Consider the following 16,068-nt stretch of genomic DNA (forward strand, 5'->3'; position numbering starts at 1 on the left):
CAACCAAGAACGAGCAAGTCTGTGTGACATGTCCTGGACAGACTCACAATTTAAAGGGGCACTCCGGTGGGATTTTTTAAATTTTTTTAAATCAATCGGCGCCAGAAAGTTAAACAAATTTGTAAATTACTTCTATAAAAAAAAATCGTTATGCTTCCAGTACTTTTATAGCAGTTGTATGCTACAGAGGAAATTCTTTTCTTTTTGAATTTATCTTTTGTCTTGTCCACAGTGCTCTCTGCTGACACCTGATGCCCGTATCACGAACTGTCCAGAGCAGGAGAAAATCCCCATTGCAAACCTATGCTGCTCTGGACAGTTCCTGACATGGACAGAGGTGTCAGCAGAGTGCAATGTGGACAAGACAAAAAAAAGAAATTCAAAAAGCAAAGAATTTCCTCTGTAGCATACAGCTGCTAATAAATACTGGAAGGATATTTTTTAATAGAAATAGTTAACAAATCTGTTTAACTTTCTGGCATTAATTTATTTAAAAAATAAAGTTTTCCACCAGAGTACCCCTTTAAGTTTGTCTAATGGGCCACCAAGGTCTCCTAGACCACTGTTTCTTAACCCGGACGCCTCCAGCTGTTGCAAAACTACAACTCCCAGCATGCTGGGAGTTGTAGTTTTGCAACAGCTGGAGGCACCCCAGTTGGAAAACCCTGTCATAGACACAAAGCGGAGAGAGGAGCTGCCCTCTTTTTCTCCCTGCTCGTTCTAGTCAGACTCCGACCGATAAAAACTTTTGACATGTCCCTGGGTATAAAAGAAATCCCTGCACTGTCCCTCTCATTAGGCAAGCTAAGCCGCAGTGTAAAGCAGGGTGATGCGTGTAATGTGTTTGCAATGTGATGAATATAAATGCATTTGAGTAATATCAAATTTCGCAATCATTTAAATTATGCAAATGTTGCTTCACTGGCGGTGGATTGCACAATGGGGCGACGTTTCGTAACTGCTAAAAGCAGAAAAGAGAGAGAGAGGTAGACCAGTGTTTAGCAACCAGTGTGCCTCCAGCTGTTGCAAAACTACAACTCCCAGCTGGTAGTTGTAGTTTTGCAACAGCTGGAGGCATTTTGGTTAGGAAACACTGGTCTAGGGGTAAGCAAGGGGTGCCAAGATAGTTAGCCTTGGCTCCTAGATCAGTGCTTTTCCAACCAGTGTGTCTCCAGCTGTTGCACAACTACAACTCCCAGCATGCCTGACAGCCGGGCATGCTGGGAGTTGTAGTTTTGCAACAGCTGGAGGAACACTGGTTGAAAAACACTAATCTATACACAGAACATGACACAAATATTCTCTGGTGTTTTTTAACTACATAGGGACCCAGGGCGTACAGGTACGCCTTCGGTCCCTGGTACTTAAGGACCCAGGGCGTACCTGTACGCCCGTGGGAATTTCGGTCCCCGCTGTCGGGGACCGGACCGGGGTGACTGCTGATATCGATCAGCAGGCACCCTGCGCAAATGCCCAGGGCGGTCATCAGACCCCCCATGTCGGTGATCGGCGCAAATCGCAAGTGAATTCACACTTGCGATTGGCGCCGATTCCGGGTCATTACGGGACAATGGTGACCCGGAATATAAGGGGGATTGCGGTTGTCTAAGACACCCACGATCCCCCTGAAGGGATAGGAGTGAGGTGGCGACGACCAATAGCAGATCGGTGGGTGGGGTTGTTAACTTTAGTTTTTAAGATCCATTAAAGGGGTACTCCGGTGGCAAACTTTTTATTTTATTTTATTTTTTTAAATCAACTGGTGCCAGAAAGTTAAACAGATTTGTAAATTACTTCTATTAAAAAATCTTAATCCTTCCAGTACTTATTAGCTGCTGAATACTACAGAGGAAATTCTTTTCTTTTTGGAACACAGAGCTCTCTGCTGACATCACGAGCACAGTGCTCTCTGCTGACATCTCTGTCCATTTTAGGAACTGTCCAGAGCAGCATATGTTTTCTATGGGGATTTTCTCCTACTCTGGACAGTTCCTAAAATGGACAGAGATGTCAGCAGAGAGCACTGTGGTCATGATGTCAGCAGAGAGCTCTGTGTTCCAAAAAAAAAAAGAATTTCCCCTGTAGTATTCAGCAGCTAATACGTACTGGAAGGATTAAGATTTTTTTAATAGAAGTAATTTACAAATCTGTTTAACTTTCTGGCACAAGTTGATTTAAAAAAAAAAAAAAAAAAGTTTGCCACCGGAGTACCCCTTTAAATCCCTGTATTATGCCCTATTCTTATATATGCTATTGCTGTTATGCCCTGCCCTGTATATGTTTTTGCTCGGAGTGCTCCTTTAATGTCACGAATTCACACGTTGCAGAATTTGCAGCAGGAATTTTTGGGGGCTGAAAATCCCGTTCCATTCATCTGAATGAGGGGGGTGATGTATAGGAAAGTTGCGGAAATTTCTGCAACAAAATCTGCCATGTGGATCTTGTTTTTCGGCATGCGGGAGGGAAGGGAATGTGTGGGGATGGGGAGGGTTGGGAGATTAAAGGGGTTATCCAGGAAAAAAACTTTTTTTTATATATCAACTGGCTCCAGAAAGTTAAACAGATTTGTAAATGACTTCTATTAAAAAATCTTAATCCTTTCAGTACTTATGAGCTGATGAAGTTGAGTTGTTCTTTTCTGTCTAAGTGCTCTCTGATGACACGTGTCTCGGGAACCGCCCAGTTTAGAAGCAAATCCCCATAGCAAACCTCTCCTACTCTGTGCAGTTCCCGAGACAAGCAGAGACGTCAGCAGAGAGCACTGTTGCCTGACAGAAAACAACAACTCAACTTCAGCAGCTGATAATTATTGAAAGGATTAAGATTTTTTAATAGAAGTAATTTACACATCTGTTTAATTTTCTGGCACCAGTTGATATATATATATATATATATATATATATATATATATATATATATATAAGTTTTTTCCTGGAACACCCCTTGTAATGTAATTGTAATTTTTGCTCTACATAACGTTTTACTGTGTGTATATATATATATATATATATATTTGATGTTTGTTTTTCTTTTGTATGTGGGAGACTAAATGAATGAATGAATAAATAAATAAATAAATAAATAAAAACAGGACAAAGAGCCCCTTTATTTTTTCCATTGATAAGGAATGTATATATATATATATATATATGTATATGTGTGTGTGTATATATATATATATATATATATATATATATATATATATATATATGTGTATGTATATTATTATAATTATTTATTTTTTATTTTTTTGCACTGTAAAGTGCTGAGTGTGTGCGGGTCGATGCCAGGTATTATCAGGGCGGTTGTTTTTCTGCCGTACGTCTGGCGCTTATCTCTTTTTTTCCTGTTGACTGCGGGGCTGCGGGTGTCCGGCGGGTTACATGTGTGTGTCGGCGTTCTTCCTGTCTGAACGCATCCTGCGCCTGACATCTTACCTAGAAGAGATGGGCTGGCTCTTCAGCTGGTAGAATTGCTCCTCGCTGGGCTCGAGCGCCGTCTCAACGTCAATGTCGGCGACAATCCCAGACTCGGGCAAGATGGGGCTCAGACTGTCAGGATGAGAGAGAGTAGGATGTTATCATTACACGGGCGCCAAGACAATGGGTCATTGTCTTCTTCTTCCAGTACATAAAGTTCACTCAACGTACAAACAAAACAATGCAACTTTCATGCTTCAATAGATCACCATTTTCAATACCAGCGCTTGCTGTCAATGATAATCCTGCAACCACTCCAGACTTATACCCGTCTCAGCTTGTTAACCCCTATTCATACGTCTAGATCAGTGTTTTCCCAGCCAGTGTGCCTCCAGCTGTTGCAAAACTACAACTCCCAGCATGCCCGGCTGTCAGGCATGCTGGGAGTTGTAGTTGTGCAACAGCTGGAGACACACTGGTTGGAAAAGCACTGATCTAGGAGCCAAGGCTAACTATCTTGGCACACCTTGCTTACTCCTAGACCAGTGTTTCCTAACCAAAATGCCTCCAGCTGTTGCAAAACTACAACTACCAGCATGCCCGGACAGCCAAAGGCTGTCCGGGCATGCTGGGAGTTGTAGTTTTACCACAGCTAGAGGAACTCTGGTTAGAAAACAGTAATCTAGGGGCACAGTCTAACCATCTTGGTACCCCCTGTTTACCCCTAGACCAGTGGCTGTCTGGGCATGCTGGCAGTTGAAGTTTATCAACAGCTGGAGGCACACTGGTTGCGAAACACTGATCTAGGGGCACAGTCTAACCATTTTGGTAACCCTTATTTACCCCTATTTTTTTTTTATTTCTAACCAATATGCCTCCAGCTGTAGGAAAACTAATACTCCCAGCATGCCTTGACAGCTTTTTACCATCCGGGCATGCTGGGAGTTGTAGTTTTGGAACAGCTAGAAGAACTCTGGTTAGAAAACAGTAATCTAGGGGCACAGTCTAACCATCTTGGTACCCCTTGTTTACCCCTAGACCAGTAGCTGTCTGAACATGCTGGCAGTTTATCAACAGCTGGAGGCACACTGGTTGTGCAAAAACTGATCTAAGGGCACAGTCTAACCATTTTGGTACCCCTTGTTTACCCCTAAACCAATATTTTCTAACCAATGTGCCTCCAGCTGAAGGAAAACTACAACTCCCAGCATGCCTGGACAGCTTCTGGCCATCCGGGCATGCTGGGAGTTGTAGTTTTGGAACAGCTAGATGCACTCTGGTTAGAAAACTGTGATCTAGAGGCACAGTCTGACTATCTTGGTACCCCTTGTTTATCCCTAAACCAGTATTTTCTAACCAATGTGCCTCCAGCTGTTGCAAAACTACAACTCCCAGCATGCCCGGACAGCCTAAGACAGACATGTCCCATCCCCTGAGATGCCCCCTTAACCATGGCAGGCAGCCCAGCCTCATTTATTGGATGGGGGGCTGACCCTGTGAAGAGAAATACTGACGGGGTCTCAGTATTTCTCTCCCCCATGATATGTGTCCTAAAAGTATTTATATTTATGTGACCTGAATAAAATCTTTAATAATTTTTTTTTTATATATATATATTTATTTAAAGTATTTATGGAACAGACATATAAAAATCAGACATCTTCCATTTCTATACCATAGCCCATAAACAAAAAACAGACTGTCCCCCTCCCCCTCGCATACAAAAATAATAATGAATAGAATCTTTACTTCTCAAAGCTGTGGGTTTGTTACAATTGGATGCAGAGCGCGCTTGTTATTTACACCTAAGCGCCAATGCACCCTACGGATAATCCACTTGCAGAAGAATCCCTATTGATCTCATTTGGATCATGCTGCGCAGACCATGGGCAGCGCGGATCCGCCAACGGAATTCAGCGATTAAATTCCCTGGTGAATTTTCGTAGGGGGGGGGGGGGGTCCACACCTGTGTCAGGTGACTCTGTCACAGGTTCCATGAAAAATACTGGGCAAAATAGCGCAGCATTAAAGTCAATGGGGTCCTGTGTTCCCTGTAACCGTTGCCCATAGCAACCGATAAATGGTTTCTGCCTTGGCTTAGGAAAATGAAAGCTGAAACCTGATTGGCTGCTGGGGACGACCGCTTTCTGCCTGTAATAGATGTATAGAAGAGAATATACTGTATAGATAGATGTAGTTCTTATACATCCAGCTCTTAGCAGAACAATATGGCGGAGGAAGTGCCAGCGCCTGGCGTGTGACCCGGCCTTCCTGTTTAGGAAACCCCATGATCGGTGCTGTCCTAATGAACCCCACATGTCACTGTAACTGAAGGGAGGGGTAGCCTCGTGTGTATGTATGTATATATATTATATATATATATATATATATATATATATATATATATATATATATGCAAATCAAAATTCTTTGATTTGCATCATATATATATACTGTATATATATATATATATATATATATGTATATATATATATATATTTATATATATATTTTTTTTTGTTATCCACTGCATGCAAGCTATTGCTACCTGTTATCAGCCCATGATTTCTAAAAGTCTCTCTGTATGTAAAGGGTTGTGAAAAAGCATCGGCTAAGTATGATGCCATTCAGGAGTCTGTGAAAGCTGGGTGGCAATCAACATGGCTACTGTATTTCTCCTTAAAGGGGTACTCCGGTGAAAAACTTTATTTTTTTTTTAAATCAACTGGTGCCAGAAAGTTAAACAGATTTGTAAATTACTTCTATTAATAAATCTTAATCCTTCCTGTACTTATTAGCTGCTGAATACTACAGCGGAAATTCTTTTCTTTTTGAAACACAGAACTCTCTGCTGATATCATGACCACAGTGCTCTCTGCTGACATCTCTGTCCATTTTAGGAACTGTGCAGAACAGCATATGTTTGCTATGGGGATTTCCTTTTACCCTGCACAGTTCCTAAAATGGACAGAGATGTCAGCAGAGAGCATTGTGCTCATGATGTCAGCAGAGAGCTCTGTGTTTCAAACGGAAATTAATTTCCACTGTAGTATTCAGCAGCTAATAAGTACAGGGAGGATTAAGATTTTTTTTAATAGAAGTCATTTACAAATCTGTTTAACTTTCTGGCACCAGTTGATTTAAAAAAAAAAAAAAAAAAGTTTGTCTCCGGAGTACCCCTTTAACCCCAGTGAGATAGCACTATAGGTGGCCATATACCTCAGTTGTCAGACAACTATTCCTCCTGATCCATAAACGGGCACATGCACGCTCAGTATGCCAGAGTATACATTTGTTCTGAATCCAACGTGCCCGATCCTTCTTTCCCCTGACATCTGCCATTGGGGGACAGTTTGGACACCACCATACCCATTCGCTGGTCGGCTTGTCCGACAAACAGATTTGGTTCCTGTCAAGCCAATGTCTAAGGCAGTGTTTCCCAACCAGGGTGCCTACAGCTGTTGCAAAACCAAATTTTCCCCAGACAGCTGGGAGTTGAAGTTTTGCAACAGCTGGAGGCACACTAGTTGGGAAACACTGGTCTGTAGCAATACAAAGAGACTAAAGCAGTATTCCTTGACAAAGCTTTCAAGCTTTCATAAATAAATAAATAAATAAATAAGTGTAAAAAAATCAGCTTTTTCTTTAAATGCACATTATTGCATACAGCAAAAATAAACAGACTCTAATAGAAATAGATAAATGTATACAAAACCGCAATGTGAATGTAGACTAAACAAAGGACGACGCATGTTGTCATCTTGCCTAAAGGAGTTAGCCAAGATTAGAAAAACAAAGCTGATTTCTACCAGAAAACAGCGCCACACCTGTCCTCAGGCTGTGCGTGGTATGACAACACCGTTCTGTTGAACTAAATGGATCCGAGCTGAAATACCGCGCACAACCTGAAGACAGGGGTGGCGCTGTTTTTTGTAAGAAATCCGCTTTGTATTTCTATTCCTGTATAGGTTAGGTTCACACCTGCAGGAGCCGGACCCCCTACTGACTACAGTTTGACGGGTCCGTGGATTTGTTTGGCGGCACAGACTTCAATGAACTTTTTTCCTCCGTATCTATTGTTTTGCATTTTCACCGATACTAGCTGAAACATTTACTTGTAATTTGCATTTCAATTGTCATACCACATAAATGGCTTCCACATGTTCTGCATTTTCCATGTCCCGGAATATCCTCATGTTACTAACAAAGAACACAGCGGAATCTCGTATGAACCACATGTACTGCACAAAAGAACAGTGGTCTCCAAACCGTGGACCTCCAGATGTTGCAAAACTACAACTCCCAGCATGGCCGGACAGCCATTGGCTGTCCGGCCATGCTGGGAGTTGTACTTTTGCAACATCTGGAGGTCCATGGTTTGGAGACCACTGGCCTAAATCAATGATAGCTGTCTAGGCATGCTGGGAGATGTAATTTTGCAACATCTGGAGGTCCACAGTTCGGAGACCACTGGCCTAAATCAATGATAGCTGTCTAGGCATGCTGGGAGTTGTAGTTTTGCAACATCTGGAGGTCCATGGTTTGGAGACCACTGGCCTAAATCAATGATAGCTGTCTAGGCATGCTGGAAGTTGTAGTTTTGCAACATCTGGAGGTCCACGGTTCGGAGACCACTGGCCTAAATCAATGATAGCTGTCTAGGCATGCTGGGAGTTGTAGTTTTGCAACATCTGGAGGTCCATGGTTTGGAGACCACTGGCCTAAATCAATGATAGCTGTCTAGGCATGCTGGAAGTTGTAGTTTTGCAACATCTGGAGGTCCACGGTTCGGAGACCACTGGCCTAAATCAATGATAGCTGTCTAGGCATGCTCTGAGTTGTAGTTTTGCAACATCTGGAGGTCCATGGTTTGGAGACCACTGGCCTAAATCAATGATAGCTGTCTAGGCATGCTCTGAGTTGTAGTTTTGCAACATCTGGAGGTCCACGGTTCTCAGACCACTGACCTAAATCAATGATAGCTGTCTAGGCATGCTGGGAGTTGTAGTTTTGCAACATCTGGAGGTCCATGGTTTGGAGACCACTGGCCTAAATCAATGATAGCTGTCTAGGCATGCTGGGAGTTGTAGTTTTGCAACATCTGGAGGTCCATGGTTTGGAGACCACTGGCCTAAATCAATGATAGCTGTCTAGGCATGCTCTGAGTTGTAGTTTTGCAACATCTGGAGGTCCATGGTTTGGAGACCACTGGCCTAAATCATTGATAGCTGTCTAGGCATGCTGGGAGTTGTAGTTTTGCAACATCTGGAGGTCTGTGGTTTGGAGACCACTGGCCTAAATCAATGATAGCTGTCTAGGCATGCTGGAAGTTGTAGTTTTGCAACATCTGGAGGTCCACGGTTCGGAGACCACTGGCCTAAATCAATGATAGCTGTCTAGGCATGCTCTGAGTTGTAGTTTTGCAACATCTGGAGGTCCATGGTTTGGAGACCACTGGCCTAAATCATTGATAGCTGTCTAGGCATGCTGGGAGTTGTAGTTTTGCAACATCTGGAGGTCCATGGTTTGGAGACCACTGGCCTAAATCAATGATAGCTGTCTAGGCATGCAGGGAGATGTAGTTTTGCAACATCTGGTGGTCCACAGTTCCGCTCGGAAATTCCTTTGCAGCAGAGTCCCATTCTTTTTGATGGGATTCAGCTGCGCCGTACACACGGCGGAAAGATCTGCAGTGGAAATTCCGATTCTGTCCTGGCATTCTGGGTGGGTATTCCGTCCTTGCATTCTGGGTGGGCATTCTGTCCTGGCATTCTGGGTGGGCATTCCGTCCTGGCATTCTGGGTGGGCATTCCGTCATGTGAACATGGCCTTACACTCCAATCACCTCCAGAGCTGCAGTCAGAACTCCGCTGGTTGTCCTTGGATACAGACTACAGATGACCTTTACCTTGTCGTCAGACATTCGACCCGACACTCGCGGCTTTATGAAAACGGCAGAATTGCGAACACAGCTCTGGATGTGAATCTGTTAATGCGGAGGAGCATTGTTCTTCCTCTTCCGCAACCATTTCAATACATTATAAACATTTCTGTAATGTTACATTTACCTCCGCCGGAATTTATGTCCGGCAATAACGCCGCCCTGTGCATTACATGGTCCATCTTATCATCTACTCTGCAAATGGACTTTCCACACATTACTGGAAATGAATCTTTCTTATCTCCACAGACCACATATTGCAATATGTCCGCAACCGGTACGAATACTCATCAACATTCTGCTTACATCTGTGCAATTGTACTTTCTACTAAATGAATCAAAATGGCCGCCACAAGGCTGAAGTTGCCCATTTGCCTTCAATAGCTGACCACCAAAAATATGTTTGGTCCACAGCTATTCCCTTAAACACATGCGTGCTCAGTTCAACTGAGCGCGCATGTGTTCTCAATAAGAAAAAAGGACTAGTGGGGAGAATTATCAAAACCTGTGCAAAGGAAAAGTTGCCCAGTTGCCCATAGCAACCAATCAAATTGCTACTTTCATTTTGCAAAGGCCTTTCTGTCTAACTACAGTGCTCTCTGCTGACACCTCTGTCCATTTTAGGAACTGTCTCGAGCAGGATAGTGTGCTATGGGGATTTGCTTCTACTCTGGACAGTTCCTAAAATGGACAGAGGTGTCAGCAGAGAGCGCTGTGGTCAGACAGAAAGGAAATTCAAAAAGAAAAGAACTTCCTGTGGAGCATACAGCAGCTGATAAGTACTGGAAGGATTAAAACTTTTAAATAGAAGTATTTTACAAATCTGTTTAACTTTCTGACACCAGTTGATTTAGAAAAAGAAGGTTTTTCAGAGGAGTACCCCTTTAAGACAAAAACTCCCAGTAGGTGTCTGCGAAATATAGTGGGAGTTGTAGTTGCATAACATCTAAAGGGCCAAGACCCTGACTCACCTATTAGCATATATCAGTGGTCTCCAAACTGTGGACCTCCAGATGTGGCAAAACTACAACACCCAGCATGCCCGGACAGCCGTTGGCTGTCCGGGGATGCTGGGTGTTGTAGTTTTGCCACATCTGGAGATCCACAGTTTGGAGACCACTGGCCTAAATCAATGTAAGCTGTCTGGGCATGCTGGGAGTTGTAGTTTTGCATCATGCCCATAGAGCCAACAGTTGTGTAACAGCTGGAGGTCCACAGTTTGGAGACCACTGATGAAGGCATTCTGTTGCACTCTGTCTTACACTTCAATCACCTCCAGAGCTGCATTCACAACTCTGCTGGTTGCCCTTGGATACACACTACAGATGACCTGCTGGGAGTTGTAGTTATGGAACAGCTCATGGTCCACAGTTTGTAGACAGAGTCTATGTAGGAATTATAGGCAGTCAGACCATGCTGGGAGTTGTAGTTTTGCAATAGCTGGAGGCACACCGTTTAGAGACCTAGGCTATAAAAGAAGTATAGGCAGTCAGACCATGCTGGGAGTTGTAGTTATGGAACAGCTGATAGTCCACAGTTCGTAGACCTAGGCTATGTAGGTATTATAGGCAGTCAGACCATGCTGGGAGTTGTAGTTTTGAAATAGCTGGAGGCACACAGTTTGAACACCTTAGGCTATATTGGCAGTATAGGCAGTCAGGCCATGATGGGAGTTGTACTTTTGCAACAGCTGGAGGCACACAGTTTGGAAACCTCAGGCTATATTGGCAGTATAGGCAGTCAGACCATGATGGGAGTTGTAGTTTTGCAACAGCTGGAGATTCACAGTTTAGAGACCTAGGCTATAAAGAAGTTTAAGCTGGGAGTTGTAGTTTTGCAACAGCTGGAGGCACACAGTTTGGAAACCTTAGGCTATATTGGCTGTATAGGCAGCCAGACCATGATGGGAGTTGTAGTTTTGCAACAGCTGGATGCACACAGTTTAGAGACCTAGGCTATAAAGAAGATTAAGCTGGGAGTTGTAGTTTTGCAACAGCTGGAGGCACACAGTTTGGAAACCTTAGGCTATATTGGCAGTATAGGCAGTCAGGCCATGATGGGAGTTGTAGTTTTGCAACAGCTGGATGCACACAGTTTAGAGATCTTAGGCTATATTGGCAGTATAGGCAGCCAGACCATGATGGGAGTTGTAGTTTTGCAACAGCTGGAGGTCCACAGTTTAGAGACCTAGGCTATAAAGAAGTTTAAGCTGTCAGGACATGCTTGGCATTGTAGTGCTGCAAGAGCTGGAGAGATCACCGGTGAAGAGGAAGCGCAGGGCTGTCAGGACATGATGAGAGTTGTAGTCGAGTTAACAAACACTGACCTAAGGGAAACAGCTGACAACAGGGAACAATAGATTCTGCATTCAGCATCATACAAAGTAATACATAAGATTTCAGCTCTTTTAAATGAATTTCTATGTCTTTCTTTCAGAACACATCTATTGCATGTTGTTGTCTTTTTCATGAACTGGACATTAGGGGCCACTGCGGGGCCCCTCCTCCAACATGCCGGGGGCCATCGCACTGTGACAACACAGCCTTTGCCGGAGTTGCACAACAACTTCTAGTCAGAGGAGGGGGGTGGCGGCACAGTCCTGCTTATGTCAGCCATTCTACACAGGAGGGGGGGGGAGGTATAAGAATTAACCCTTATTATTATTAAGACCATCAGTTTGCTTATGGCTTAACCCCTGCATTGCCGATCACCGCCATAGTAAGCGTAGGCGCCTCGATGATCCCTTAGGATACCACCGAGCGTCGTGCCCGGCTTATTAGTCGACAAGTGTATTAATAGACGCGAATGGTTGTGCCCCATGTGTTTTCATCCGCTGAATGACTAAGCAAAAGCCGAGTACTGCTCCGTCCTCCCTCCCGTGCACGATGCCAACATGGCTGCCCCATTTCTACATGCGATACCCCCCCCCCAGCCAATGTGTACAATGCCCCTAGGTGCCGCCAACTACCAAGATGGTTAGAATGTGCCTCTAGATCAGTGCTTCTCAACCAGGGTGCCTCCAGCTGTTGCGAAAGTAAGGCATGCTGGGAGTTTAGTTTCGCAACGGCTGCAGGCACCCTGGTTGGGAAACACTGCCCTAGAAGCAGGCCCTAAACAGACCCCTATGCCTACACATAGCTCCCTCTAGGTGCCACCAAGATGGTTAGACTGTGCCCCTAGATGAGTGTTTTTGGCTGTCCAGGCATGCTGGGAGTTGTAGTTTTAGCTCCCTGATTGCGAAACACTGCCCTAGATGCAGTCCCCTATGCCCAGGCATATCCCCCCCCCCCCCCCCAGGTGCCACCAAGTACCAACATGCAGTGTTTACCAACCAGGGTGCCTGCAGCTATTGCAAAACTACAACTCCCAGCATGCCGGGACATCCAAAGGAAACACTGCCCTAAATGCAGACCCCCAAACAGACCCCTATGCCCATGCATAGCCCCACTTCAGTGCCACCAAGTACCAAGATGGTTAGACTGTGCCCCTAGATCAGTATTTTCCAACCAGGGAGCCTCCAGTTGTTGCAAAACAACTACTCCCAGCATGCCCGGACAGCCGAAGGCTGTCCGGGCATGCTTGGAGTTGTTGTTTTGCAACAGCTGAAGGCACCTTGGTTGTGAAACACTGCTCAAAATGCAGACCCCAAACAGACTTCTATACCTACGCATAGCCCCCTCCCCAGGTACTACCATGTACCAACACGGTTAGACTGTGCCCCTAGATCAGTGTTTTCCAACCAGGGTGCCTCCAGCTGTTGCAAAACTACAACTACCAGCATACGAGGACATATTTTGCTGGGAGTTGTAGTTTTTCAATGGCTAAAGGCACCCTAGTTGCGAAATACTGCCATGAATGAAGACCCCTATGCCCACGCATAGCCCCCTTCCCCCCCCCCCAGGTGCCACCAAGTGCCCCTAGATCAGTGTTTCCCAACCAGGATGCCTGCAGCTGTTGCAAAATTACAACTCCCAGCATGCCCGGCATGCTGGGAGTTGTAGTTTTGCAATGGCTGAAGGCACCCTGGTTGGGAAACACTGCTTTAGATGCAGACCCCCAAACACGGCTCCCCCAGACCACACCGCTAATCGATACATATAACACCCACAGTGCCCGTCACCCATTTATAAGTAGGGGGGCACCCCGGCTTGCAAAAAAGTTGTAATGGTCGTTCTTACTGTATCTCGCTGTTACCTGAGCAGCTGGATGCTGTCAGCGCTGGATCCCACCAGGACATAGACTGTGTGCTGCGGGTTGTCGTGCACTTTGGGGGTCTCAGCGGCTATATCATGAGACATCGCTGGCGAGTTCCAGAACTCCGATCGGCTTAGGGCCCCCCTCTTGGTTGACTTTTTTAATTATTTTTTTTAAGGCGTGCGTCCGCTTCTTCCGATTACGGTGTAGAATACGGAGTGCGTCGTTGAGCTTTCGTTTCGTAAGCGGCGTCGGTATTTCGCCTCTCGCGCCGCCGCCTGATGCGCCTCTCTGTCTGGTCCTCCCTGTTTCTCTCTACTAAGTGCACAGTTCATACTGTACTTCCCATAACTGGAACAGAGCAAAAACAAGCCCCCCTCCCTGCTTCTCTCCCTGTTGTCTCTGCCGCCCCCTCCTTCTTACTCTTCCTCTCTCTGGGCTGAGCTCAGCCGCCTGCACCCTTGCTATGCTGAATCAGGTGGATTCTTGCAACGCAGCCCTTCTCCATGGCCTGGCCTGGGCCACCGGCGCGCGAGGGGTTAACGGGTGACTCACAGACTAGGGAAATTCCGCAGCAAGCATGGGCTGACATAGGGACAATAGTGCAGCCAATCAATGGCCGCCGGGAGGGCAACGTCACCGGTTAACCCTGCGCTGCCTGCACCATACAAGAAGGGCAAGTGTAAACACACAGTGACGTAAGGCGCATGAGAAATCCGCCGTATTGATCTTTCCATTGGTCTTAAATATAGAACGTTGCTATTTCTTTCTGTGCTTTTCATCATCTGTCTCACAAAACGTCAAAGCTTTTTTTTCCGGTTTTTTTTTTTTCTGCCACGCCGGGTCTTGTGAAAACTACAACTCCAATCATCAGCGGCAATGGTGGGATGAGTAGTTTCAGAACATTCACAGGAGCAATCTTCAACCTTTATCTCTACAGATGATGCACAACTACAACTCCCATCGTGCCCTGGATATAGGGTTGACACCTTTCTTGCAAAAAAATAAATAAATAAATACCGGCCATGCTCATTTGCATAATTAATTATATATGCGTGACATCACAGGATACGCATTTGCGGGGGAAAATTTTGTCCTATTCTGACCCCTATAACTTTTTTATTTCTCCCGTACGGGGATGTATGAGGACTCATTTTTTGCGCCCCAGTCTGTAGTTTTTAACGGTACCATTTTTGTTTTGATGAGACTTTTTGATCGCTTTTTTTTAAATTAAATTCGAGAGTTGTAGTTACTAACTACAACTCCCAGCATGCTCTGATATAGTCTGTGGCTCAGCAGCTGCCCGAAACGAAAACTACAACTCCCAGCATGTTGGACTATACCAATGTTACCAGTGTTTCCCAACCAGGGGTGCCTCCAGCTGTTGCAAAACTACAACTCCCAGCATGCCCGGACAGCCAACGGCTGTCCGGGCATGCTGGGAGTTGTAGTTTTGCAACAGCTGGAGGCGCTCTGGTTGGAAAACACTGGTATAGGTTATGGTGCAACATTCCGGGAGTTGAAAGATTGGTTGGATAAATACCGCCCATTGCATTGCCGGTACTTTTTACCGGCAGGGTGGCCGAAATACCAGATGTGTCGGTAAAATACCGGTGGTAACCCTACCTGGATATCGCAGGGTACTGAGCATGATGAGAGTGACAGTGACTGCCATATTGGGCTCTATGGGATGCAGATCACTGAATAGTAGCTGCTCACAGAATATTTACGATCGATTTACAATGTTTATCTCTATTGCTGTTGTGTAACTACAACTCCCATCGTCCCCTGGAAGTTGCAAGGTACCGAGCACGGTGAGAGTGGCAGTTTGGCAATATTCTGGGATCTATAGGTCGCAGATTACTGAACAGGAGCTGCTCTCAGAATATTTATGACAGCAATTTCCAATGTTTAACTTTATCGCTGTTGTTCAACTACAACTCCTATCGTGCCCTGGATGTCCCAAGGTATTGAGCATGATGAGAGTAAAGCGTTTGCAATATTCCGGGATCTATGGGTTGCAGACAACTGAACAGGAGCTGCTTGTAAAATAGTTATGACAGATATTTTAAATGTTTAACTCTTTCGCTCCCGTTGTGCAACTACAACTCCCATCGTGCCCTGGAAAGTGCCCTGCATCATGCAGTGCCGAGCATGATGACAGCGGCAGGTTTGCAATATTCTGGTTGCAGACCACTGAACAGGAGTTGCTTCCAGAATATTTATGATTGCAATTTTAAATGTTTAATTCTATTGCTTTTGTGCAACTACAACTCCCATCATGCCCTGGATGTTGCAGGTTACCCTGTCTGTCCCATTCTGGGATGTAGAGATTGGAGAGCACTGAACAGAAGCTGCTCACAGAATATTTATGACAGCGATTTTCAAACTTTAACTCTATTGCCGTTCTGGAACTACAACTCCCATCGTGTTGTTGATGTTGCAGGGTACTGAGCACGATGAGAGTGGTACATTTTCAATAGTCTAGGATCTATGGGCTGCTCACAGAATATT

At 45.0% G+C, this 16,068-nt stretch overlaps 1 protein-coding gene across 4 annotated transcripts in view; it reads right to left on the reverse strand.

The window, feature by feature from the left end:
• Positions 1–14,135, reverse strand: part of TFE3 (transcription factor binding to IGHM enhancer 3) — a 31,911-nt gene extending 17,776 nt beyond the window's left edge. Inside the window, exons 1-2 of one of the 4 annotated variants that reach the window (XM_056540908.1) lie at positions 13,539–14,135; positions 3,438–3,551 (exon numbers count right to left, since the gene is read on the reverse strand). In XM_056540908.1, coding sequence (XP_056396883.1) covers positions 3,438–3,551; positions 13,539–13,597 — 173 coding nt within the window. In that variant the 5' untranslated portion in view covers positions 13,598–14,135. Of the gene's footprint in view, positions 1–3,437; positions 3,552–5,168; positions 5,329–5,510; positions 5,661–13,538 lie in introns of those variants that run through there. The other 3 variants (XM_056540907.1, XM_056540910.1, XM_056540909.1) reach the window with 3 other exon arrangements.
• Positions 14,136–16,068: the final 1,933 nt, after the last annotated feature.

The sequence above is a fragment of the Hyla sarda genome, chromosome 9 (genome assembly GCF_029499605.1).
Source record: "Hyla sarda isolate aHylSar1 chromosome 9, aHylSar1.hap1, whole genome shotgun sequence".
Classification (NCBI taxonomy): Eukaryota; Metazoa; Chordata; class Amphibia; order Anura; family Hylidae; genus Hyla; species Hyla sarda.